At 50.2% G+C, this 27,782-nt stretch overlaps 1 protein-coding gene across 11 annotated transcripts in view; it reads left to right on the top strand.

The window, feature by feature from the left end:
* step (cytohesin steppke) overlaps positions 1 to 27,782 on the top strand; it is a 455,937-nt gene that overhangs the window by 412,973 nt on the left and 15,182 nt on the right. For all 11 annotated transcript variants that reach the window (XM_069333884.1, XM_069333886.1, XM_069333863.1 and 8 more), the window contains one exon: positions 17,859 to 17,923. In XM_069333884.1, the coding sequence (XP_069189985.1) occupies positions 17,859 to 17,923 (65 nt within the window). The remainder of the gene's footprint in view (positions 1 to 17,858; positions 17,924 to 27,782) is intronic.

Below are 27,782 nucleotides of genomic sequence, written 5' to 3'. Positions count from 1 at the left end.
GAACATTTAGAATAGACACCATCAGAGCGCGCGAATGAAAACACAAACACACACCTGTTGATTGACAGTTGAGAGGCGGGACCAAAGAGCCAGAGCTCAACCACCGCAAGCACAACTAGGCGAGTACACACACACACACACACACACACACACACACACACACACACACACACACACACACACACACACACACCACACACCACACACACACACACACACACACACACACACACACCACACACACACACACACACACACACCACACCCACACACACACACACACACACACCACACCCACACACCACACCCACACACCACACCCACACACCACACCCACACACCACACCCACACACCACACACCACACACACACACACCACACACACACACACCACACACACACACCACACACACACACACCACACACACACACACCACACACACACACACACACACACACACACCACACACACACACACCACACACACACACACCACACACACACACCACACACACACACCACACACACACACCACACACACACACCACACACACACACCACACACACACACCACACACACACACCACACACACCACACACACACCACACACACACACCACACACACCACACACACACCACACACACACACACACCCCACACACACCACACACACACACACACACCACACACACACACACACACACACACACCACACACACACACCACACACACACCACACAGTGTCTTGACCGGGTAAACAAGGATGAACTTTTCAACACTGGTGGGACGCGAACAAGGGGACACAGGTGGAAGCTGAGTACCCAAATGAGCCACAGAGACGTTAGAAAGAACTTTTTCAGTGTCAGAGTAGTTAATAAATGGAATGCACTAGGAAGTGATGTGGTGGAGGCTGACTCCATACACAGTTTCAAATGTAGGTATGATAGAGCCCAGTAGGCTCAGGAATCTGTACACCAGTTGATTGACAGTTGAGAGGCGGGACCAAAGAGCCAAAGCTCAACCCCCGCAAGCACAATTAGGTGAGTACAATTAGGTGAGTACACACCACACACACCACACACACCACACACACCACACACACCACACACACACACATGCGCACGCACGCACGCACACTACCTTTAGAAACGTGTAAGGAATCGTTCAGGACCCTGTATACCACTTATGTCAGACCAATCCTGGAATATGCAGCTGCTGCCTGGAGTCCATATCTAGTTAATTAATTAAACACAAGACAAAGATTCAGCGGTATGCCACCAGACTTCTCCCAGAACTGAGAGGAATGAGCTACGAGGAAATGTTAAAGGAGCTGAACCTCACATCCCTGGAAAACAGAGTAAGGGGGAGACATGATAACCACCTACAAAATTCTCAGGGGAATTGACAGGGTGGACAAAGACACTCTTCAGCACGGGTGGGACACGAACAAGAGGACACAGGTGGAAACTTAGCCACATGAGTCAGAGACGTTAGAATTTTTTCATTGTCAGAATAGTTAACATGTGGAATGCATTAGGCAGCGATGTGGTGGAGGCTGACTCCATACACAGTTTCAAATGTAGATATGATAGAGCCCAATAGGCTCAGGAACCTGTACACCAGTTGATTGACGGTTGAGAGGCGGGACCAAAGAGCCAGAGCTCAACCCCCGCAAACACAATTAGGCGAGTACAACGAGGCGAGTACACTAAGTAAGATACATGCAAAACAAACAAAATGGTTTGCTTCCCACCGATGTAATTTTTTGATCTGATGACTTTAAATATTTTAAGATTTTTTTGTTAATAAAAGTGTGAGAGCCGTTAGTGGAGCGCTCTGGTGGCGGTCAACGACACCACGAGTAGTGTGTAATGTTAAGTGTTGGCTACACAGGTGGCGCTGCTCGGGTCTTGTCAGTTCATCAAGAACTGTAACAAGCCACTATCGCAGGCCCTTCACATTCTGTGGAGACAAAGCCTAGATACTGGCGTTATCCCTGACATACTAAAAACAGCAGAGATAGCACTACTCCATAAAGGAGGAAATAAGGCAGAGGCAAAAAATTACAGACCGATAGCACTAACATCACACACCATAACAATCTTTGAAAGAGTTGCTAAGAAGTAAGATCACAAAATACATGGAATCACAGCATCTCCATAACCCCGGACAACATGGTTTCAGAACAGGGCGCTCTTGCCTGTCGCAGTTGCTGGACCACTATGATATGGCATTAGATGCTATGGAAGACAAACAAAACGCTGATGTAATTTACACAGATTTCGCAAAAGCCTTTGATAAATGTGACCATGGTGTTATTGCACATAAAATGCGTTCAAAAGGAATTACCGGGAAAATAGGCAGATGGATCTACAATTTCCTGACTAACAGAACCCAATGTGTAATAGTCAAAATAAAATCCGGTCCATTAACAGTGAAGAGCTCAGTCCCCCAGGGTACTGTGCTTACTCCAGTACTTTTTCTTATCCTCATATCGGACATAGACAAGAACACAACCAATAGCACTGTATCATCCTTTGCAGATGACACTAGGATCTTCATGAGAGTTGGCAACATAGAGGACACGGCAAACCTCCAATCAGATGTAAACCTGGTCTTTCTATGACCTACAAAAAATAATACGGTGTTTAGCGAAGTTCCAGCTCATGCGCTATGGAAAAAATGAAAATATAAAAACGGAAACCACGTACAAAACTCAGGCAAATCATAACATAGAACGAAAAGGCAATGTAAAGGATCTGGGTGTACTCATGTCGGAAGACCTTACCTTTAAAGAACACAATAAAGTAGCCGTCACAACTGCAAGAAAAATGATAGGTTGGATAACAAGAACCTTTCACACTAGAGATGCTATACCGATGATGATACTTTTCAAAACGCTTGTGCTCTCTAGAATAGAGTACTGCTGCACAATGACAGCCCCTTTCAAAGCTAGAGAAATTGCTGACCTGGAGAGCGTGCAGAGATCCTTTACTGCTAGAATCCACTCGGTAAAACATCTAAACTATTGGGACCGACTGAAGAGCCTAAATCTGTATTCTCTTGAGCGCAGGCGGGAGAGATACATGATAATTTACACGTGGAAAATATTAGAGGGGCTGGTCCCAAACCTGCACACAGAAATAACATCACATGAGACCAGAAGACATGGCAGGATGTGCAGAATACCCCTGTTGAAAAACAGAGGTGCAACAGGTACTCTGAGAGAGAACTCTATCAACATCAGAGGCCCGAGACTGTTCAACACGCTTCCACTACACACGCCTAAATGATACCTGATCAACTCATCCGCGTCCAACAGCCTGGTTGACTAGTCCAGCAACCAGGAGGCCTGGTCGAGGACCGGGCCGCGGGGACGCGAAGCCCCGGTACTATCTCAAGGTAAGGGGCCACGGGGGTGTACAGGGATGGGTGGCGGGGTGTCGGAGCCGTGAGTGGCTCTTGGGTGTGCACCTGAACCTCTCCCAAGCAGGAGCCGGTGCCGGCCCCGTCCTGGCACTTGCCCCGAGGATGTGTAACCTTTCACCTGAAGCTTAGAGCTGGTTGCTGAGAGCGGGGACGCACGCACGTGCGCGCACTCGTGCACACCCTTCCCCCTTATGCACCCCCTACCCCCACACGCGCACACTTCCCCATACTCCCCCATACGTACACAGATTATAATTTCAATATCAATAATTAACTGGGGCAATAATAAATTTGTCCGTAGGGGTGAGGGGTGGTGGAGGCCTGGGAGAGGGGGAGAGTAGTGGGGCTGGGAGAGGAGAGGAGGGAGAGAGAGTAAGGACGGGGGAGTAAAGATACGATGGTTAAGCTGCTATTGTCATGGCTTCCTGGTACTTAAGAGGGTCCAAGGCTGCAGCTACGATGCTGGGGTGGGCGCCATGCTGCCTTTCACCCTTACCTTTCCCCCCTTACCTTCCTCCTCCCCCTTCCATCAGTTTGTGGAAAGGGAGGGGGGGGGGGGGGTAACACACCTGCGTCTATTGGGTGATGAAGATAGAGCTAGCCATGAGGCGGCACGGGCATGAATAACCCCGTAATACGAGAATCACTTTACTGTATCGCTTGTGGGGTTACCTTAATGCTACTACTTACTGGGGTCTGGGAAGGGAAATGGGAAGGTTGTTACTTGGGTTACATCTAGATGAGTACCTGTAATTTACCTGTTAGTTTCCAGAGTTCTACTTCTTAAGACCGACCAGACTTGCCATAGTTTGATCTGATAGGCTGTTGCTGGAAGCACCAGTGAGTAGTGGAGGTTTCTTAAGGCAACACAGTAACATGGTGCAGGTGTGTACACACCTGCGGAGCGCCTGACAGCTCAGTGGACAGCGCTTCGGATTCGTAGTCCTGAGTTTCCGGGTTCGATCCCCAGTGGAAGCGGAGACAAATCGGCAAAATGTTTTTCACCCTGATGCCCCTGTTAGCAGTAAATAGGTACCTGAGAGTTAGACAGCTGCTACGGGCTGCTTCCTGGGGATGTGTAACAAAAAGGAGGCCTGGTCGAGGACCGGGCCGCGGGGACGCCAAGCCCCGAAATCATCTCAAGATAACCTCAAGATAACATCCCCCCTCCCACTCCACATCGTCCATAACCCCCCCCCCCCCTCTTCACCCCTTTCCACCACCACCACCACCACCACCTCCCTCCACCGCGTGGCCGCCAGTAGCAGGTAGCAGCAGTTGTCCTGTAACTGAAAAGCTGTTTTTGTCGGGTGTGGGAAGAAAGCCGACACAGCCGGCCCCCCGGTTCGACCCCCGGGTTCCAGCCCACATTACTGACAACTCCTTTATTTCCCACCATAATATAACCCAAGCTGTTATGCAGGCCAAACCCATCCTGTGAAGGGTATGGGGGAGGTCCAGGAGCTAGACCCCACTCTTCTTAGGTCTGTTACTGATGGGATATATTGAGGTATACCGGCGGTTATATTCTTGGGATGTTTCAGTTCAGTGTGTGTTATAAAACAAGGTATAAACCCATTTTTCACTTTTAATTCACAGCACTGCTCCTGTGCCAGGTAAGTTACGGGCTCACCATAGCCCGTGCTACTTGGAAATTGTTCAGAGTAGCTGAATCTATAACAACAATAATCATTTTTCAGGCCAGATGTGTGTATACGTCAACCTGCTCTCGCACAAGACAGCACATATGACTTATTGCTTATAGTCACTATTTGGCTTATAAATAAGTATATATGTGACATTCCAAGCCATTTTTTTTCAGGGCACTTGCTCTTCCTCTCAGTTTTATTAAACAATAGAGATTTTATACAAAATTTGACAATATCCTGAGTTACTTTACAATTTATTTAAATATTTTAGTTTCGTTTTATTTTATAAAAATTTAATATCAATATATGTATAGGTTCACTACTAACTGTAATATCTTAACATACTAAGAAGGTTAGGTTAGGTCGGTGTTTTCTATGCGGCTTTTCAAGATAAACTCAAATATTCACAATAAATTAGTATGTCACATATGATCTCACATATGACTATAAGCAAGTGGGAGAACGGGTTGTATACGTATAGATATACATGTGTGTACAGATGTGTCTGGTGGTACGTAGCGTGCAGCCGGTAATGTGTTCTGTGCAAGTAAAAAGGTGATGGGTCGAGCGGAAATGTGGTGGAGGGAGAGGGGGGAGGGGGCGCTGGAACGGGGGTGGAGGGCGAGGGGCACAAAGCCCGCCATGGAGGGCCGGATATGGCACAACAATCAACCCCCCCCCCCCCCTTCCAGGGTATTGTTGGAGAGACGAGCAAGAGACATATAGAGTCAGTGAGGAAATGCAGAATAGAACCAGTGAAGAACAGTGGTGCTATAGCATATACCTGGTTGATGGGGTTCTGGGAATTGTTCTACTCCCCAAGCCCGGCCCGAAGCCAGGCTTGACTTGTGAGAGTTTGGTCCACCAGGCTGTTGTTTGGAGCGGCCCACAGGCTCACTTAGCCACTACAACCTGGTTGATCTGGCACTTCTTGCCGGACCAATCGGGCTGTGGTGGGCACAATCAGAGAACACTGTATAAACATCAGAGGTCCGCGGTTGTTCAATATCCTCCCAGCGAGCATAAGAAATATTGCCGGAACAACCGTGGATGTCTTCAAGAGGAAACTATATTGTTTCCTGCAAGGAGTGCCGGACCAACCGGGCTGTGGTGGGTATGTGGGCCTGCGGGCCGCTCCAAGCAACAGCCTGGTGGACCAAACTCTCACAAGTCAAGCCTGGCCTCGGGCCGCTCCAAGCAACAGCCTGGTGGACCAAACTCTCACAAGTCAAGCCTGGCCTCGGGCCGCTCCAAGCAACAGCCTGGTGGACCAAACTCTCACAAGTCAAGCCTGGCCTCGGGCCGCTCCAAGCAACAACCTGGTGGACCAAACTCTCACAAGTCAAGCCTGGCCTCGGGCCGCTCCAAGCAACAGCCTGGTGGACCAAACTCTCACAAGTCAAGCCTGGCCTCGGGCCGGGTTTGGAGTAGAACAACTCCCAGAACCCCATCAACCAGGTACACCACACCTTTTGCCTCCATCACACAGATATCAGCTCGTGCAGTGGCATAGACGTTGTTGTATTAAGTTGAGCAGACATGTGCGCCGAGGCATGCGCACTGATCACTGGGGTTGAGTGCATGTACTCACCTGGTTGTGCGCTCGCGCCTGTATTTTTTTTTCTCCTGGAGAGTTGAGCTTCAGCTCTTTGGGCCCGTCTCTCAACGTTCAATCGCACGATGTAGTGTACATGTTCCTGCGCCTTACAGGCTCCGTCATCGCCCATGTCATGGTACATTTCATCTGTTCACAACTCTGGAACAACGGTGATTATTTATAATATCTCTGTTCCTCTTTGTTAATTGTCCCTTTGTTCACGGGCCTCGCTGGCCAGCTGGGGTGTTTTTGTTTGTCACTTGTTTTGAAGCAATAGTTTCCGTCCTAGAAAATGTTGTTTTCTTTCATCATTTTCTTTGGGTAAGCCGGCCTTGTACCCGGTGTTCCCTAACCTGAATGTTTGACTCCACAAGTCATTGCTTGTGAGCACTGGTTTGTTCGATAGAGTTCGAACGTCAGACTAGTTAAATTAGAACCCAATTGGTACAAGAAGGCCAGTAGGCGGACCATACAGAGGTCTCGTTACCCTGGTTGATACTTGGTTGATGGGGTTCTGGGAGTTCTTATACTCCCCAAGCCCTGCCCGGGGCCAGGCTTGACTTGTGAGTTTGGTCCACCAGGCTGTTGCTTGGTGGTCCCTGTTGTCATGGGTAAGATTACACTACCACTACCCCCAACTACCAGCCAACACCACCCACCACCACTAGAGAGATAAGAGGTTAGAGAAGAAGCGCGCAGTTTTAATATATTCTCACCATCCTCCCCAGCCAGCACTCGTATATCCCCCAAGTGAGTCACTGGCATTGTCTCACTGTTCAGCACAGTGATCAGTGTCTTACCTCGCTGGCAGGTGAGGTGTAGGGAGGGGCTTCCTCTCACCACCAGCTGTGAGTCAAAGCAGGTGGTGATAAAGTGAGAGATTGACAGCTGGTACTAGTCTTTGGAGATAGCAATCTGTCTTGTCAAACTTGTGGCTTCTGGAGGGGGGACTGGTTCTTGTGGCTTCTGGAGGGGGGACTGGTTCTTGTGGCTTCTGGAGGGGGGACTGGTTCTTGTGGCTTCTGGAGGGGGGGACTGGTTCTTGTGGCTTCTGGAGGGGGGACTGGTTCTTGTGGCTTCTGGAGGGGGGACTGGTTCTTGTGGCTTCTGGAGGGGGGACTGGTTCTTGTGGCTTCTGGAGGGGGGGACTGGTTCTTGTGGCTTCTGGAGGGGGGGACTAGTTCTTGTGGCTTCTGGAGGGGGGACTGGTTCTTGTGGCTTCTGGATGGGGGGACTGGTTCTTGTGGCTTCTGGAGGGGGGGACTGGTTCTTGTGGCTTCTGGAGGGGGGACTGGTTCTTGTGGCTTCTGGAGGGGGGACTGGTTCTTGTGGCTTCTGGAGGGGGGACTGGTTCTTGTGGCTTCTGGAGGGGGGGACTGGTTCTTGTGGCTTCTGGAGGGGGGGACTGGTTCTTGTGGCTTCTGGAGGGGGGGACTGGTTCTTGTGGCTTCTGGAGGGGGGGACTGGTTCTTGTGGCTTCTGGAGGGGGGGACTGGTTCTTGTGGCTTCTGGAGGGGGGGACTGGTTCTTGTGGCTTCTGGAGGGGGGGACTGGTTCTTGTGGCTTCTGGAGGGGGGGACTGGTTCTTGTGGCTTCTGGAGGGGGGGACTGGTTCTTGTGGCTTCTGGAGGGGGGGACTGGTTCTTGTGGCTTCTGGAGGGGGGGACTGGTTCTTGTGGCTTCTGGAGGGGGGGACTGGTTCTTGTGGCTTCTGGAGGGGGGGACTGGTTCTTGTGGCTTCTGGAGGGGGGGACTGGTTCTTGTGGCTTCTGGAGGGGGGGACTGGTTCTTGTGGCTTCTGGAGGGGGGGACTGGTTCTTGTGGCTTCTGGAGGGGGGGACTGGTTCTTGTGGCTTCTGGAGGGGGGGACTGGTTCTTGTGGCTTCTGGAGGGGGGGACTGGTTCTTGTGGCTTCTGGAGGGGGAGACTGGTTCTTGTGGCTTCTGGAAGGACAGGATTTTTATCAGTTTTGCTGGTAGTTTATTCAGTTGGGTTCGAGTGGTGTTACGGGTGATGACTGGGGGGGGGGGTAGCGTGGCATCAGGGCAGAGGGACGTGGTCCTATGTTCACGTGCAGTTCTGTCGGTGTTTGGCCTATCAAAGAGAAGGGAACTATCAGAGGGAAAGCGCCAAGCCATTACGACTATATAGCACTTGGAAGGGGTCAGGATTTGGGATTGGACGGGGGGGAAGGAATGGTGCCTACCATTGGCTTACCCAAAAATGCTAGAAAAATTTGTAAAGATTTAATGCCGCATAACAGTAGCAGCACCGGCGGCGGTGGTGGTAGTGCTGGTGGTGGTGGTGGTGGTAGTGGTGGTGGTGGTAGTAGCAGCAGTGTGACATAAGTGGACACAGACTTCCTGTACCGACAAGTCACGTCGGGAGCGAGCCATGTGGACCGCGGCGAGGAATCTGACCTTTACTAACGTGGTTCTTAAGGCCATTCAAGAGTGGTGCCGCTAACCGCCCGCTTCTCTTGACTTGCTGAACCACTTGGTTGCTTGTTGCGGCGTCTCCGTGCCCTAGTGACCAGGACCGCCGCCAGGGCTCCGGGTGAAGGGCGGGCACCCACCCTGCTGCTACCCATTTACCTTATTACCCATTTAGAAGCGACGATCTCGGTTCTTGCAAGTCGGCGTTCGATTCCCCGATGTTCCAAACGCTTGGGAGCCTTTGGAAGGGATAAGACACAACTGTCCTTTCCCTTCTAAACGATAGATAAAAAAATTATTTTGATAATTACATATTTACTTCAAAATGTCATACTAGTTTGGCGCTTTCTCCTGAAACATGGAGGTTGACTCGCAGTGGTTGGACTCTAGTCCTTGGTACCGGCACTGGAGCAGGGTGGCCCCGCGGTGATGTGGCGAGTGTCTGGCCCAGTTAACACGCCGCGTGTTGTATCATTTATGTAATGGTAGAACTGTACCACTGGCGCCACGCTCCGCCGACTCCGTCACCTCGTCTCTGCGACACTCGGCGCCACAGGAACAATACCGTTCACACAGCCGTACTGGAGCGTTATTGTATCATATTGGTGTTATAGAAAGTTGTGTGTGGAGACTTGAGGTGAAGGGGGCCCACCAGAGAGGAAGTTTGTGTGAGTGCTGCCTCACACTGGTATATGAAGCAACCTGGTTTGTCTCATATGCGCGCTATGGCCAAATTTGGACGTAATTTGAAATGAAATTAGACTCACAAAAGTGACGTTCTGTTCCGTTTTCTATTTGAGTTGTCCGGCGTACGCGCAGAGGTTATGAGAGGTTCACTTTAAATTCACGTTTTTCATAAAGTTTTGAAACTTTGAGAATTTCCTGCTCACCTAACCTATCAGAGGACCCTTAACTTACTGTTGAAAAAAAAATCCCAAATTTATTTTCATATTTTTTTTTTCATTTTCAAATTACGTCCAAATTCGGCCATACTGGCAAACGGCCAAAAGCGACGTTCTCTTTAAGAGGACAGGTTGCTCTGAGAGACTGCAGGATCCCTGGTAAGTCACGTTGATTTCCCGGTTGCAATTCTTATACCATGTCGTAGCTCAGTTGATTAAGGCAGCGTTTGGGATCATCTCGGACGTAGGTTCGAACCCTCGTCACGGCCCTTGTGGATTGCTTCATGTGAAGCCACCTACACCACTAACACAATTGCTAAACTTTTGAAACGGTGATTACGGGTCAAATCTCCAGTATTATGGAGCCCAGTGACCTTCACGACTCGGGTCAACATGGAGCCAGAAGATCATGCCTGTCGCAATTGGTAAACCGCTATGACAAGATCACGGAAGCATTAGAACAAAAACTAAATGCTGATTTTATTAAATGTTTCAAAAGCATTTGATAAATGTGACCATGGAGTGAGAACACACAATGCGATCAGTGTATAAGAATAAAAGTTAAAGTAGAGAGAGAGATTCAATTTCCTAACGATGCAAAGGGTAACAGTTGATAAAATAAAGTCCAAGCTCAGTGAAAAGCTCTGTACCCCAGGGCACAGTCCTTGCACCACTGCTCTGTACCCCAGGGCACAGTCCTTGCACCACTGCTCTGTACCCCAGGGCACAGTCCTTGCACCACTGCTCTGTACCCCAGGGCACAGTCCTTGCACCACTGCTCTGTACCCCAGGGCACAGTCCTTGCACCACTGCTCTGTACCCCAGGGCACAGTCCTTGCACCACTGCTCTGGACCCCAGGGCACAGTCCTTGCACCACTGCTCTGGACCCCAGGGCACAGTCCTTGCACCGCTGCTCTGTACCCCAGGGCACAGTCCTTGCACCGCTGCTCTTTCATATTCTCATATCAGATAAAGTATAGACAAAAAATAAATCACAACATTTTGTCAGGAAAAATTACACAATCAGCGTGAAGATTACACCCAGAAGACACTGAAAAACTACACGCTGATATTAATGAAGTATTCGATTGGACATCGGAATTTAACATGTTAAACTAATAAATTGTGGGTAGTTAAATGTGGTAAAAATGGTGTGGCAGGGGTAGTGTGGTGTGGCAGGGGTAGTGTGGTGTGGCAGGGGTAGTGTGGTGTGGCTGTGGTGTGGCAGGGGTAGTGTGGTGTGGCTGTGGTGTGGCAGGGGTAGTGTGGTGTGGCTGTGGTGTGGCAGGCGTAGTGTGACGTGTAGATTATTATTAAAGTTGGGTTCACATTTTCAGAGTGGTATATTAGTGCCCTTGTTACACACATTCACCACTTACACACTAGTCACGCTTCTGAATAGTGAAGTGGCGGCGCCTTCTTGGTCTGGCTAGTGTGGTAGTGTAGGATGTGTAGGGGAGGTGTGGCCTGGGTGTGTAAGGGGGAGGTGTGGCGGCCTGGGTGTGTAAGGGGGAGGTGTGGCGGCCTGGGTGTGTAAGGGGGAGGTGTGGCGGCCTGGGTGTGTAAGGGGGAGGTGTGGCGGCCTGGGTGTGTAAGGGGGAGGTGTGGCGGCCTGGGTGTGTAAGGGGGAGGTGTGGCGGCCTGGGTGTGTAAGGGGGAGGTGTGGCGGCCTGGGTGTGTAAGGGGGAGGTGTGGCGGCCTGGGTGTGTAAGGGGGAGGTGTGGCGGCCTGGGTGTGTAAGGGGGAGGTGTGGCGGCCTGGGTGTGTAAGGGGGAGGTGTGGCGGCCTGGGTGTGTAAGGGGGAGGTGTGGCGGCCTGGGTGTGTAAGGGGGAGGTGTGGCGGCCTGGGTGTGTAAGGGGGAGGTGTGGCGGCCTGGGTGTGTAAGGGGGAGGTGTGGCGGCCTGGGTGTGTAAGGGGGAGGTGTGGCGGCCTGGGTGTGTAAGGGGGAGGTGTGGCGGCCTGGGTGTGTAAGGGGGAGGTGTGGCGGCCTGGGTGTGTAAGGGGGAGGTGTGGCGGCCTGGGTGTGTAAGGGGGAGGTGTGGCGGCCTGGGTGTGTAAGGGGGAGGTGTGGCGGCCTGGGTGTGTAAGGGGGAGGTGTGGCGGCCTGGGTGTGTAAGGGGGAGGTGTGGCGGCCTGGGTGTGTAAGGGGGAGGTGTGGCGGCCTGGGTGTGTAAGGGGGAGGTGTGGCGGCCTGGGTGTGTAAGGGGGAGGTGTGGCGGCCTGGGTGTGTAAGGGGGAGGTGTGGCGGCCTGGGTGTGTAAGGGGGAGGTGTGGCGGCCTGGGTGTGTAAGGGGGAGGTGTGGCGGCCTGGGTGTGTAAGGGGGAGGTGTGGCGGCCTGGGTGTGTAAGGGGGAGGTGTGGCGGCCTGGGTGTGTAAGGGGGAGGTGTGGCGGCCTGGGTGTGTAAGGGGGAGGTGTGGCGGCCTGGGTGTGTAAGGGGGAGGTGTGGCGGCCTGGGTGTGTAAGGGGGAGGTGTGGCGGCCTGGGTGTGTAAGGGGGAGGTGTGGCGGCCTGGGTGTGTAAGGGGGAGGTGTGGCGGCCTGGGTGTGTAAGGGGGAGGTGTGGCGGCCTGGGTGTGTAAGGGGGAGGTGTGGCGGCCTGGGTGTGTAAGGGGGAGGTGTGGCGGCCTGGGTGTGTAAGGGGGAGGTGTGGCGGCCTGGGTGTGTAAGGGGGAGGTGTGGCGGCCTGGGTGTGTAAGGGGGAGGTGTGGCGGCCTGGGTGTGTAAGGGGGAGGTGTGGCGGCCTGGGTGTGTAAGGGGGAGGTGTGGCGGCCTGGGTGTGTAAGGGGGAGGTGTGGCGGCCTGGGTGTGTAAGGGGGAGGTGTGGCGGCCTGGGTGTGTAAGGGGGAGGTGTGGCGGCCTGGGTGTGTAAGGGGGAGGTGTGGCGGCCTGGGTGTGTAAGGGGGAGGTGTGGCGGCCTGGGTGTGTAAGGGGGAAGTGTGGCGGCCTGGGTGTGTAAGGGGGAGGTGTGGCGGCCTGGGTGTGTAAGGGGGAGGTGTGGCGGCCTGGGTGTGTAAGGGGGAGGTGTGGCGGCCTGGGTGTGTAAGGGGGAGGTGTGGCGGCCTGGGTGTGTAAGGGGGAGGTGTGGCGGCCTGGGTGTGTAAGGGGGAGGTGTGGCGGCCTGGGTGTGTAGGGGGGGGGGCTGGGTGTGTTCTGGGGGTGTGTGGCCAGGTTTGGTTTAGTCTTGTTATACACCCCATACCCATGCCGTGGGCGGTGGTAGAAATTGTTAAAGGCCATAGTTCATTTCGTTTTCATTTTGTGAACGTAATTATACTTTTTAATACATATACATATATATCAGTAGTTTTTGTGTGCGAAAGTAGTTAGAGGCTCACAAGTCACTATACAAGGCACTTTACATCTATGAGTCACACAGTTACTAGTCTTGCTCCACACCCACCCAACAGGGCGGCAGCTTTACAGTCATGTGCTCCACACCCACCCAACTGGGCGGCAGCTTTAGTCATGTGCTCCACACCCACCCAACTGGGCGGCAGCTTTAGTCATGTGCTCCACACCCGCCCAACTGGGCGGCAGCTTTAGTCATGTGCTCCACACCCACCCAACTGGGCGGCAGCTTTACAGTCATGTGCTCCACACCCGCCCAACTGGGCGGCAGCTTTAGTCATGTGCTCCACACCCACCCAACTGGGCGGCAGCTTTACAGTCATGTGCTCCACACCCACCCAACTCGGCGGCAGCTTTACAGTCATGTGCTCCACACCCACCCAACTGGGCGGCAGCTTTACAGTCATGTGCAGGCTGCACCTACAGTAAGCAAACTTTGGATACTTGGCTAAGATTCCCGGCAGTACATCATTATGAATGAAATACTTAAACATTTCTTGAACACTAGTTATCTCAGAATTCAATTGTGTTCGCATTCCATTATATAATGACGCAAAGTGTGCGAATGACTACTGAGTTTTTACATTTAGTCAGATCTACATCAGCAGATGTTACAAACTGCCAGAGGTACTTGTAGCAGAGCCTAAGCCTAGCAGTGGTAACACCTTTGCCCGAAACGCATTGCGTAATAGTGGCTTTAGGCATTGTATGTACTAGCTCTATATATCAATCCATTAATGTAACATCACTTGTATGTATGTACCTTACCTGAATAAACATATTTATTATTTATCTAGACGTCTGCTAACCTTATTGGATGACCCATAGACGTGCGGTTCTTCCTGCATAATAGAATGACTACAGCCCGGTTGGTCCGGTACTTCTTGCAAGACACTGTCAGTGCCTCATGAAGACATCCACAGGGAGAGGGAGAGCTCTTCGACCGGAGTGTAAATTTGACTTGAGGCATTGTACTTTGCTTCTTGTTGAAGGATGTGTGTAGCGAGGGGTGTGTAGGGGAGATGTGAGGGGAACGGGAGGAGTGAGAGGGGGTGTGAAGGGGAGGTTTGTGGGGGGGAGGGTGTAGGGGAGGTGTGTGTGTGGGGGGGGGGGGCGGTGTAGGGGAGGAGCGAGGGGGCACCATACCAGTGTACCAAGGGTTTATCGCAACACGAGAATTTCCGGCGTCACCCACTAATGTTCCCCTTCTGTCTCTGATACAGTGAGGGGGGGGGAGGGGGGCACTTGAATATTTCGAGGAAAGGGGGGGGGGAAGTAAGTTCAAGTAATATTAGTAGTAATATCTAGGTCGGGGGTTCGAATCCCCTCACTGCTCAAATTGATTTTTTCATTATTTATTATTTGTTCATACGGTGAACAATGGGTTCAGTAGGTACGCTGAGGGATAGGTGAGGTAATTATCAGGAAAAAGCACCAAGCCATTATGACTATATAGCACTTGGAAAAGATGATGATTTTGGATATAGTGAAGGATTGGAATGGTGCCCCACCACTTGGACGGTCGGGAATTGAACGCTGACCTGCAAGAAGTGAGTTGGGTCACTCTACTATCCAACCCAAGTTGTTGGGCACGATGAGAGAGCTCTCTCTCAACATCAGAGGCCCGAGACTAGTAGTAAAGTTACAGTAGTTGGTAACAGTGGTTGGTGTGGTGTTGGTTGTTGCTAAGGCGGCGTGTGTGTGGATGGGTCCTGGTGTAGGGTGGTGACCTTGCTGCCATCTTTGTTATGTCAACTGGAGTGGAGCATCTTGACACCTTCCCTAACTGGTACAACCCCCCTCCCCCCCTCCCCCACGTCAACACCCTTTTTTCCACCCCTCTGCTATTCACATTTGTATAATTGACCCCTGTGGTACTGGCCCAAGGGCAAGTAGCACAGGGTCAAATATAAAGAGAGTCGCGATCCCCCGAGCGGGGGGGGGGGGGTCCCGACCGGGGGTGTAAGTGTACCACACATTACACCCGTACATTGCCTGCAGATAAATCCTGTTATCTCTCTCTCCAGACTATAGTATACCGTCGTCAGGGGGGGGGGGCAGGGGTGCCAAAGCCCAACTACTGACCTCATGCAGAATGCAACCACCAACAGTTGCATAATTCCTCGATACCTCAACCACTGTTTGAATGAGCAGAGGTATTAGGTGAAAGGAAATATGCCCAAACGTATAGTCCTGCCCGGAAATAGAACTGGGGACTGTGTACTCGCCTGCTGGTGTGTGGTGGGGGCTGAAGTACGTGTGTGTGTGGGGGGGGGGGGGAGTTGAGAGAGGGGTTATATCTTAACAGATAACGTTAGTGATTACTGATGGCTATACTTTTAGTCGTCATGAAGTCGCCTATGAAGAGAACGGCCGTGTTTTATGTGGTGTGTAGTGGGGGTGTGGTGGTGGTTGTGTGGTGCCTTGGTGGTGGCGTGTGTGGTGGAGTAGCAGTGTCGTGGAGGTGGAGTGGTGGGGGAGGCGCGCCTACCCTGGTGGTGGAGTAGGTCTTCAGTGGTGGTGAAATTGTCTGAAGTGTACATGTGAGGGTACACACACACACACACACACACACACACACACACACAATGGAAATGGGATCAGGTGACAGGAGACCAAAGGGACAGTACACAATGAAGGGGAACAGCCTACCTGTAACGATTCGAGAAAGAGACCTGGGAGTGGATGTGACACCCAATCTAACTCCTGAGGCACATATAAATAGGATAACGACAGCAGCGTACTCTACACTGGCGAAAATTAGAACTTCATTCAGAAACCTAAATGAGGAAGCTTTTAGGGCGCTTTACACTGCCTACGTGAGACCCGTCTTAGAGTATGCCGCGCCATCATGGAGCCCCCACCTGAAGAAACACATAAAGAAACTGGAGAAGGTTCAGAGGTTTGCGACGAGGCTTGTCCCAGAGCTACGAGGGATGGGATATGAAGAGCGGCTGAAGGAACTGAACCTTACGACACTAGAGAAAAGAAGGGAGAGAGGAGATATGATAGGGACATATAAAATACTCAGGGGAATTGACAAAGTGGAAATAGATCAAATGTTCACACGTAATAATAACAGAACGAGGGGACATGGGTGGAAACTGGAAACTCAGATGAGTCACAGAGATGTTAGGAAGTTTTCTTTTAGCGTGAGAGTAGTAGAAAAATGGAATGCACTTGGGGAACAGGTTGTGGAAGCAAATACTATTCATACTTTTAAAACTAGGTATGATAGGGAAATGGGACAGGAGTCATTGCTGTAAACAACCGATAGCTAGAAAGGCGGGATCCAAGAGTCAATGCTCGATCCTGCAAGCACATATAGGTGAGTACATATAGGTGAGTACACACACACACACACACACACACACACACACACACACACACACACACACAGGGAAGGTGACTGCTAGAGAGGAGCGAGTATTGTGAGGTATAGTGAGGGGGGTGTATTGTGAAGTTGGGGATTGTGGTGGTGGTAGGGGGGGGGGGAGGAGTAAAAGTGCAGTAAACCCCAGTTGGAGTCTGATGTTTACTCTCCAAGCCAAGCCATTTACGACCCGTTTCCCTGAATAAGCTCCTACCCCCTGAGTGAGAATAGTGTTACCTGGGAGTTTGGGGACACGTGGAGCACCGCTGGTCAACAACACTATTGTTTACACGTTCATTGTCCAGTGATGGTGCACCTCACTGTCCTTGGCCCGGGGCTTCTCATAAACACGGCATATGTACACACAGATCACAATAGCGTGATGCATCAAATGAACAAACCCACAAGGGATTTGTGAATTCTAAAACCCAGATTCTAAAACCTGAGTTCAATTCAGGTTTTGGATTCAAAATTCAGGAATTCAATTCAGGATTAAAAAAAACTCAATTCTTTTGACCATGTCGTGGCCTAGTCGACTAAGGCAGCGTCTGGGATCATCCCGGGGCGTAAGTTCGAACCCTCATCACGGCCCTTGGGGATTAGTTAACAGTATATTGTTTCATCTCAATCACACACTTAGCCTGGTTAATCTTCCTACATTGACAAATAACATTATATATTGCTTCTCGTAAAAGTCTGGTGTACAAGGTAGAGAAGCAGGCTGGAATAGCTTAGGAAACACGCAACTGGATAAGGGAATACCTGGCGGACAGGAGAGAGAGGGCCATAGTCAGAGGTATCACACTGAAAAGATGTAAAAAGTGAGGTCCCCCAAGGCTCTGATCTGGGATTGCTCTTCTTAATTCATGTATATGACGTATGAGGGAGCAGGTTCGTACATAATGTTTGTTCACGAGATGAAAGTAATGAGTTATTTTATTGTGCACCCCATACTCATCGTGTGAGCGGTAGTTTATTGTGCACCCCATACTCATCGTGTGAGCGGTAGTTTATTGTGCACCCCATACTCATCCTGTGAGCGGTAGTGTATCACCATCTCTATAACACTAACAATGACCATATCTCAGGGCATGTGTTAATTAATATTTCTTTCTCTGCAGACACTCAAAGATGAGATGGCCGAGGTCACAGCGGAGATGGAGGCGCTGGACACGGGGGAAGACAGGTGAGTGTATACCTTGTTTGTGGCGTTAGTGTCTTCAAGAGAACTGGATAAACACCTCCAAAGGATACTTGATTAACCAGACCGTGATTCATACGTCAGGCTGCGAGCAGCTGCGTCCAACAGCCTGGTTGACCAGTCCAGCAACGAGGAGGCCTGGTCGACGACCGGGCCGCGGGGACGCTAAGCCCCTGGAACAACTCCAAGGTGGTGGTGGTCCTTCCACCTTATTCCCATCCCAGATCCTTATCCTGATCCCTTGCGAGTGCTATATAGTCGTAATGGCTTAGCGCTTTCCCCTGATTTGTTTCCTTCCTTTTCTTGATGGATCTTTTTTTTCTATTATGTTGATAGGAATTCCATGTTTGGGTTAATATTCATGAAAGATTTCTGGCTGCATCTGCCAGTGATGGGTGAGGCTGTCTGAAGGTTGTCCCACTCTGGTCCTCCACCTGTGTTTCTCACCCGGTCCCCACAATATTCCCATCAGAGAAACAAATCTATAAGGGCCGTGACGAGGGTTCGAACCTACGTCACGGTTCGAACAGTTCGAACAGGAACTAAGAACAGTTCCCATCAGGCTCCTTGTGTTTCCACAAACAGCGAACATTCCTCGTGCATCTATTTCACAAGGATCACATGCAAGAAATGTAGCTGGAACAATTGAAACTTGCATGAGAGAGAACTTGGCAAGTTTTACTAGTGATACCTGATGAGCCTGGTTGTAATGGCTCTGTGGGCCTTGGGGCTTCGGACACAGCCTTGTAGACTAGACAATCACCAGGAAAGTCTACGACAGAAACAGGCGAAGTCACAATAACGTGGCTGAAGTATGTTGACCAGACCACACACTAGAAGGTGAAGGGACGACGTTTCGGTCCGTCCTGGACTACAATAGACTTGTTTCGGTCCGTCCTGGACCATTCTCAAGTCTATTGTGGTCCAGGACGGACCGAAACGTCGTCGTCCCTTCACCTTCTAGTGTGTGGTCAGGTTATCTTGAGGTGATTTCGGGGCTTTTTAGTGTCCCCGCGGCCCGGTTCTCAACCAGGCCTCCACCCCCAGGAAGCAGCACGTGATAGCTGACTAACACCCAGGTACCTATTTTACTGCTAGGTAACAGGGGGCATAGGGTGAAAGAAACTCTGCCCATTGTTTCTCGCCGGCGCCTGGGATCGAACCCAGGATCACAAGTCCAGCGTGCTGTCCGCTCGGCCGACAGGCTCCCTTGGTCTGGTCAATCTACGACAGAACTATCTTAATTATCGACAGGTAATCCCCGACACCTCACACTTAAGATTAATTTCGGAAGTTTAAAATTTAATAGTTTCCAATATACTCGTATGCATATTTTGTGCATATTTTCTTCATACTGAGTGGGTGTAGAGGAGCATGTGCACCGATTGGCAGGGAGTGCAGAGCATCTTGCGTGGATCACATACTAAACGTTATAAGTTTAATCACATGAGCGAGATAGAGAAAAATATTCTGTGAACAAAAGTGGGGGTGTTAAGAGATCCCATCACAATGGTTGTACTCTTAAGGTCACTTGTGTTGTCCCGTCTTGAGTACTGCTCAGTACTCACTTCCCCCTTCAGAGCAGGAGAGATTGCTGAAATAGAGGGAATACAGAGAACATATACGGCACGCATAGACGAGATAAAACGCCTAAATTATTGGGATCGTCTCAAAGCTCTCCAAGTGTACTCTCTAGAAAGAAGACGAGAGAGATGTCAAATAATATACACGTGGAAGATACTGGAGGGCCAAGTACCAAATCTACACAGTAAAATAACACCGTACTGGAGTGAACGATATGGAAGAAAAATCAGAATAGAACCAGTGAAGAGCAGAGGTGCCATAGGCACAATCAGAGAACACTGTATAAACATCAGAGGTCCGCGGTTGTTCAACATCTCCCAGCAAGCATAAGAAATATTGCCGGGATAACCGTGGACATCTTAAAGTGAAAAAGAGATAGTTTTCTTCAAGGAGTGCCGGACCAACCGGGCTGTGGTGGGTATGTGGGCTTGCGGGCCGCTGCAAGCAACAGCCTGGTGGACCAAACTCTCTCAAGTCAGAACGGGAATTAGAACAACTCCCAGAAACCCATGAAGCTGGTATAGGAAGGGGAGGGGACTATCAGGGGAAAGCGTCACGCTATTGCGACTATATAGCACTTGCAAGGGGTCAGGATAAGGATTTGGGATGGGACGGAGGGAAGGGAATGGTGCCCACCACTTTGGCAAGTAGGTATAGGAGAGAGAGTATTTTGGATTCCTCTGTTTCACTTATGGCTCTCATTCCATATGGATTTTGATTCTTGCAGCTTTAGCTCAAGCGTTTATCCTGATCCTACGTAGCCTTCCTCGTCGTTGCTGGGATAATGGTGTAACACGGGTTCGAGTTCCTCTCTCTCTACTTCCTTCTTTCTTTGCCCTCTACCCGTATTCTTACTTTTTATTCTCTATCAAGGGACTCCAAAACTTTTACCAAAGCCAACTCCACGCCACGTGGTCCTAAGACGATTGACCGACTTAGGATTCTACACCCAGTATGACGTGACCTAGGCTCTGAACAAACCCTAGAGTCGCCTCTGCTGCCACCACCAGACCAGTAACACAGAGCAATGATCGAGGTCTGGATCGATCACGCTAATTAATCAACCTTGGGGCTTGATCCCCACTAGTAGTTTATAACCTCGGAAACTTGAGTGTGGAATTAATTACACGGGAATGATTCAATGTTAGAATCGGCGCCCAATCCAACTCTGCCTCGTGTGGACCACGTGACCAGGACAAGTTTACACATAAAACACATGGAAATAATGAAATGCAAATTAATAACAAATTTAATTTATTAAAAGAAAACTAAAACAAAATCTAAATATGTTCACTCCCTATCACTTTAACACTCCCTACTTGACCTGAGTGGCAAATGAGACTATTTCTATACATAACCATAGCAACTATACCTCTATGTTTTCCAGCTAAGATGTTTGGCTGGTCTCGGGGAGAGGTAAGATGTTTGACCTCTCCCAGCTGCTTCCGTGACCACACTGATTTGTCCTCGTCTGATCTCGCCCAGACTAGAACATTGTATCCTTCCGCCTAGTCAAAGTTTTACCAAGTTACTAGCCAGGTTTAAGTTATAACAATTAACCTCTGTTGTACTTAATTGATCCAGACTGGTTGAATTATTTTACTGAATTAAATTACAAACATCTAACGGCAGAGCTGTTCCCGATCCCCAAAATGGTTAATTGAACTTTGAGAAATACTAGACATGTCAACCCTGCTGACCTATGACCGCCGGTCACTCCGCCTTAAAAGTTAGATCTGATTCGTGACGTCACTGATGGTGACTTAAACTCAATAATTAGAATACTCTTGATATTGTATCCAGTACTATTATACAATACAATTTTAATGCAAAATGAATAAAGGCTAATTTTCTCTAAATTACTGAATACTATAGGATGGTTCATTATACGCAGCTATGAACAAAGATGCCCGCCATTTGTGACTCAGACCTGCTAATTCCCAGGGGACTGGGCGTTGTTGAGAGGTCAGGTCCCTACTCGAACTTCTGGAACCTTCTGGAATAATTCTTACAACAGCCTAGTTTGTTACAATGGAGCGACTGAGATGTTCTGCTGTTTGTATTCTTCACCTACAGAGGGGGCGCCGGTCTCGTTCCTGTTTGACTCTTAGTGGGATGTGACGCGCATATTTCTAGCGCTACTGCCCCTATTTTCTTGAAGCACTGGTTTAAGGACTAGCTAGCTGTTCTTTCAAGCATGTTTCTGCGAGGTCTTGGTTTAATTGTTCCCTGCTACAGTCTCCCCGGCTTGGCCCCTTTTGATAATTAATTATTCCCTGTTAATCGTGTTATAAAAATGTAATTTGTTGAATTCTCCTCCTCGTTGGATTTGAGACTGGCTGCACACACCTATCGCCCATGCTTGTGTGAACCTGGATGACGTTGTGATCTGAGTAAAATATATTTGTAATCATGTCCCTATTCTGTTCATCATTATTTGTAAAAAATAAGATCTAGGATGTTTACATTCCTAGTTCTACTGAACAAATCCACAAGGGCCGTGACGAAGGTTCGAACCCACGTCCGAGAGCATCCCAGACGCTGCTACGACTGAGCTACGACATAGTTAATACTAGAAATCTACAAATACTAGAACCAAGTCCTAGTTCTACTGTTTGCGACTTTGAGGGAAATCTGTCACACATCAGCAAGAGGTCATTTGTTAGACTTCGTTTAGACTGCCTCCTGGGATTCTTTCTGGGATAATTATACAAGTTAAGTTTTTCAATTTCAGATGCCTCGAATTGAAGTCGTCAAGCCAGTTGATGTTAGGGGGTCAGGGTTTGTGATGTTTTCTAGGCTGAGTCCTATTGTCATAAGTTTGTCGTTAAACTGTTGAGAATTTACTTCTGGCGATTTATATAAAAGGACAATAACCACATTTAAAATTAAACAAGGGTGAAAGAACCGTCAAAATTTAGGTACTCTGTGCCTGGATTAGTTAACAGGCCTCGGGGACCTGGGTAATATTACACCACCACCGCCCCCCTGCGTGGTCAACACTACTCGCTGATTGTTGACACCATATAAAGAAGATTGTGAAATATATATTTACAAAAGATAAATGTCAAAATAGTTACTGGTACACTATTCTATTTATTCATCTTGAAAGTTATTTGTTTCCTCTTGTACAGTAGTCTGCGTTCTCATTCTAGAGTGGTCCTCTTTCTGCCCCTCCTCACAGGCACGTGCTTCAAGCAGACCTTGTAAGCTTCAGCTGTCAGTTGAGCTATTCCCTGTGTGGGAGTTTTGTCGCTTAAGACAGTCTCCCATTGAATAGTTGCAAGTCTATATTTTTCCCGTCAATCTTCTTATTGAAATTGAATTGAATGAATACCTTTTCTCGCTTGTTGGTTCTCTTGGGCTTACTACCGTTATTAATGTTTGAACTTCAATGAGCTTGTAATGTCTGATTATTTCTTCATTGTGGTTCTGTAATATGTTGGTTGGACGAGATTTTGTCACAGAATCTCGACAGTTCTCTGACCTGCGGTTGATTATTCCCAGGTTGATCTGCAATAGTGTTAGTTTGCCATTCTCCATCTAAGCCCGAGTAGATTGAAGTCTCGATTGAGTGAAGGTATAAGGGTCTCAGTTGTTCAGGTGTTGCCTGGAGTAAGGGGTCCCCAGAGTGACCTTGCAGGCGCCACGCCCTGACACCTCCCACCGCCGGCTGTCTTCTCTAGGTACTAACTTGTGTTTTAACAAGTTAGTATCATTAACCCTGTTAATGTGTCCTCATCTGATTGTGCTTGCGGGGGGAGGGGGTTGATCTTCGGCTCTTTGGTCCCGCCTCTCGCGGCGTTGACTCTCATCTGGCGCGGTGTCCTCTTTATCTATCCCCATACTGAGTGAAGGGTTACCTACATGTAGTGAGTTCTGATTTGACCACAAAGGCGAATCCTTGTATGGCAATGATGGTAAAGTTGACACCTTTACATCACGCGCTGTAAACCGCCGTCTGACAGTCTCGCGGAAAGTCCCAACATTTTAATACGACTGACAACAGGAATATTCTGCTTGTTGGGCACTCTCGGGTATTTCCCTTCCATCTCGGTACCTGGAAGGGGAAGGGCTGAGCGGGGAGGGGGCCTTTCCCCCCCTTTCTGTACCTGGGGGAGAGGGCAGGAGGGGGGGGGGGGTGGATGCCAGTCCCGCCAATGCCACCTTGCTCTGCTTGACGCAATAATGGAGGTTACCTGGGAATATCCGGGATGTTGTGACTCATCCTACATTATCTTGCTACTTGCATACCACAATATTTGTTTATCTTGGAGATGTGGTTGGATTTGCGTGAGGCGTGAGGGCGAGGTGTGAGGAGCGGCTGTGATGGACGCTGGCAGCAGCTGCGGGCCACATACTCATACACTTGAGTAATCTTGGCCTCGAGGGTGTAACCTGGCCAGACCAGTGAGAGCTGGTGAGGCGCACACTGCTGACCTGGGGGGGGGGGGTGAGAGGCACCCGAGGGATGGGTGGGGGGGGGGGGGGTGAGAGGCACCCGAGGGATGGGTGGGGGGGGGGGGGCATGAGGTGAAGGGAAAGCAGTGAGTGACAGTGTAGTAATGAGGCATCACTAGTGGTTATATGTGGGGTGACTTTCCTATTCTCCTATTTTACCAGTATACTTGGACTGTGTGTGTACAGCGTGTGCCTGGGAATACCCATTACATAGGTTCGAACCCTTATCACGGCTCCTACGGGTTTTCCCATCGATGCATCGCCGTAGTGTTATTACTCTGTATACCTAGACTGTACCTTGGAGTTCTACTGCTGACCCTAGCTAGTCAGGCTTCAACTATTACTTGGTCTAGAAGGCTGTTACTTGCAGCGTCCTGCAGGCACAAATGTGTGTTACAACCCTGTTGGTCCCGAACTTCCTGCCGGAACGTATCTAATTTTTTTTTTTTTTAAAGTTCATTTTTGTTCGGGCAATATTGTTGTATATGCTGGGATGAGATTAAAGAGCTGTACACCTGCGATGTATTAGATTTGATTCACTTAGACACAATAATGGTCGCAAGTCGTACACAACACAAGTCGATAAGTAGTTTTTCACTCGATAGACATTTGTCTTCAGGGGCGGTGACCCAGCCATTTGGGCTGGACGGTAGAACGACGGTCTCGCTTCATGTAGGTGAGCGTTCAATCCCCGACCGTCCACCAAGTGGTTGGGCACCATTCCTTCCTCCCCCCCCCCCCCCCCCCCCGTCCCATCCTAAATCCTTATCCTGATGATGTTATAGATTCAGGTACTCGGAACAAGTTCCAAGTAGCACGGGCTATGGTGAGCCCGTAACTTACCTGGCATAGGAGCGGGGCAAGAAGCACGGGCTATGGTGAGCCTCGTTGACGGGAGATGTCTCCCTGTCACCTTCTTATGCTGACCCCTTTCAAGTGCTATATAGTCGTAATGGCTTGGCGCTTTCCCCTGCTAATACCCTTCCCTTCAGGGACGGTGGAGAGCGTCAATATTGTGTCGTGGCTGAACAACCAACCCAACCCTGACGTCCACCACGAACCGAGCCCTTGTTACTTTCATTTCATATTGTTATATGAAAGTGTTGAGGGCGGCGCTGGAGGTGGAGGTCATTTGATCTCCGGAGGAGATAGCCACAGCCACAGCGGCGAGTGAGAGTTGAGACACTTAGGATGCTGGTGAGGTAACTAGAGGATCATCTGGAGAACGGTGTGCTGCTGGTATTTACCCAGCTGGCACATTGTACACCTATTGGCACCTCTCCTTGGGTAGAGGAGACCTTGAGCGATGTCTCCACAACGTGTAACCACAGCTGAATCATAATTTTTACTCGCACGCACACGCAGGCTGTCAAGAGTATGCTCGCAGTTGCCGTTGTTTCAATGGCTGTTCCAGAACATTTTACGTTGGTAGCATTGGTATATATTCTTATATATGGCAAGAATAGTTCCGCAACATTGAGTGGGTGTATTAGAGGTCTGAGGCGGCAAGAACCTGACACCCCGCGGCTCCGCCAGGCACAGACAACTTTTTGTTCAGATATATCAAACAAAGAGTGGAACAGGCACTATGGTGAGCCCGTAACTCACCTGGCACCGCTCCTGTGCCAGGTGAGTTACGGGCTCACCATAGCCCGTGCTACTTGGAACTTGTTCAGAGTAGCTGAATCTATAACAAAGATTGGAAAGAAGACTGGGCCCTTGGAAAATGAGACAGGTCAGGTAACTAATATTGACATTTGAGATTTAAAAGAAAAAGTATTTGTATTTACTTTATTTATACGTGCACGTGAAGAAATATATGAAGGCGAGGGAGATGTTGACTAGTTTAAGAGGCCACCAGGGAGGGTCACCAACGGATACATTAAAGCTAAACGTCGTCTTTACGGGCTCACTATAGCCCGTGCTACATGGACATTACAGTCCAAGTAGCTAAATCCTAAACAGGTAAACGTCCGCGGGGCGAACGAAGTATTTGCCAGGATTGCAAATGTAATGGTGATTGTTTAGAAGAAAAACAGGTCACTTGCGTCGAACTATCTAATATAGCTTGTCAGTGTCTGGGGGACAAGCAGCCAGGCAGTATGTACAGGTATATATAAAAAGAAGCGTCGGTCTCTCGCATGGGGTCCAGGGTTTGAGACCCTGGACCAGGTGTATACAGGTATATACATGACATGTATACACGGTAGGCTTATACAAGGTCCCCTCCCAAGGGTCGAATTACTGACCACCACCTCCCAGGATGGAACCCCACAACAAGCTGATCAACGCCTAGGTACCTATTTACTGCTAGGTGAACAGAGGCATTAGGTGATAGGAAACACGCCCGACCATTTGTCCTCCGCCCACGATTCGAACCCAGAAATTTAGATTGTAAGTAGAGAAGAGCCAGACTGTACTACCGGGACTCTTCAATTAACTTTGTAGGAAATTACGACGATCCTTCGTAGGACCCAATTAACTTGGAAGGAAAATTGCTTGACTCGATAATGGTAAAAGCCATCTTTCCCGTTTTGAAAATCATGTATTGATAAAGTTTGACAACCTGGTTTTGTTAAAGGCCGATGGTGTTTACCAAGTACTCGTTATATTATTATATAATCCAAAGAGGTGAGAGTGGGAAGGATTGCAACAGTCTGTACCTTGAGTTTACCAAAACCTTCGGTATTGTGCCTCACGAGAGACAAAATGTTCTCCCACACACCCTCTCACCCCTCCCCTCCCTCACTCTCACCCCCACCCCCCTCCCTCACTCTCGCCTCCCTCCCTCACTCTCGCCTCCCTCCCTCCCTCCCTCACTCTCGCCTCCCTCCCTCCCTCCCTCCCTCCCTCACTCTCGCCTCCCTCCCTCCCTCCCTCCCTCCCTCCCTCACTCTCGCCTCCCTCCCTCCCTCCCTCCCTCCCTCACTCTCGCCTCCCTCCCTCCCTCCCTCCCTCCCTCCCTCACTCTCGCCTCCCTCACTCTCGCCTCCCTCCCTCCCTCCCTCACTCTCGCCTCCCTCCCTCCCTCCCTCCCTCCCTCACTCTCGCCTCCCTCCCTCCCTCCCTCCCTCCCTCACTCTCGCCTCCCTCCCTCCCTCCCTCACTCTCGCCTCCCTCCCTCCCTCACTCTCGCCTCCCTCCCTCCCTCCCTCACTCTCGCCTCCCTCCCTCCCTCCCTCCCTCACTCTCGCCTCCCTCCCTCCCTCCCTCCCTCACTCTCGCCTCCCTCCCTCCCTCCCTCCCTCACTCTCGCCTCCCTCCCTCCCTCCCTCCCTCACTCTCGCCTCCCTCCCTCCCTCCCTCCCTCACTCTCGCCTCCCTCCCTCCCTCCCTCCCTCCCTCACTCTCGCCTCCCTCCCTCCCTCCCTCACTCTCGCCTCCCTCCCTCCCTCCCTCACTCTCGCCTCCCTCCCTCCCTCCCTCACTCTCGCCTCCCTCACTCTCGCCTCCCTCCCTCCCTCCCTCCCTCACTCTCGCCTCCCTCCCTCCCTCCCTCACTCTCGCCTCCCTCCCTCCCTCCCTCCCTCCCTCCCTCCCTCACTCTCGCCTCCCTCCCTCTCGCCTCCCTCCCTCCCTCCTCCCTCCCTCCCTCCCTCCCTCCCTCCCTCACTCTCGCCTCCCTCCCTCACTCTCACATGGCCCATGGTATTGGGCGGCTATCTTAAGATGGATTGCATCTAGGTTATTTCAGCCACCAGAGAGCATAAGTGGAGTCAGTCAAGGCAGAGTGGGAACCGTCAGTCGAGGGCCCAGGTATTTATTTAGAGGATAAATTTATTTAGAGATATATTATTTA

Source organism: Procambarus clarkii, chromosome 4 (genome assembly GCF_040958095.1).
Source record: "Procambarus clarkii isolate CNS0578487 chromosome 4, FALCON_Pclarkii_2.0, whole genome shotgun sequence".
Classification (NCBI taxonomy): Eukaryota; Metazoa; Arthropoda; class Malacostraca; order Decapoda; family Cambaridae; genus Procambarus; species Procambarus clarkii.
This window is presented reverse-complemented; position numbering and strand designations above follow the sequence as displayed.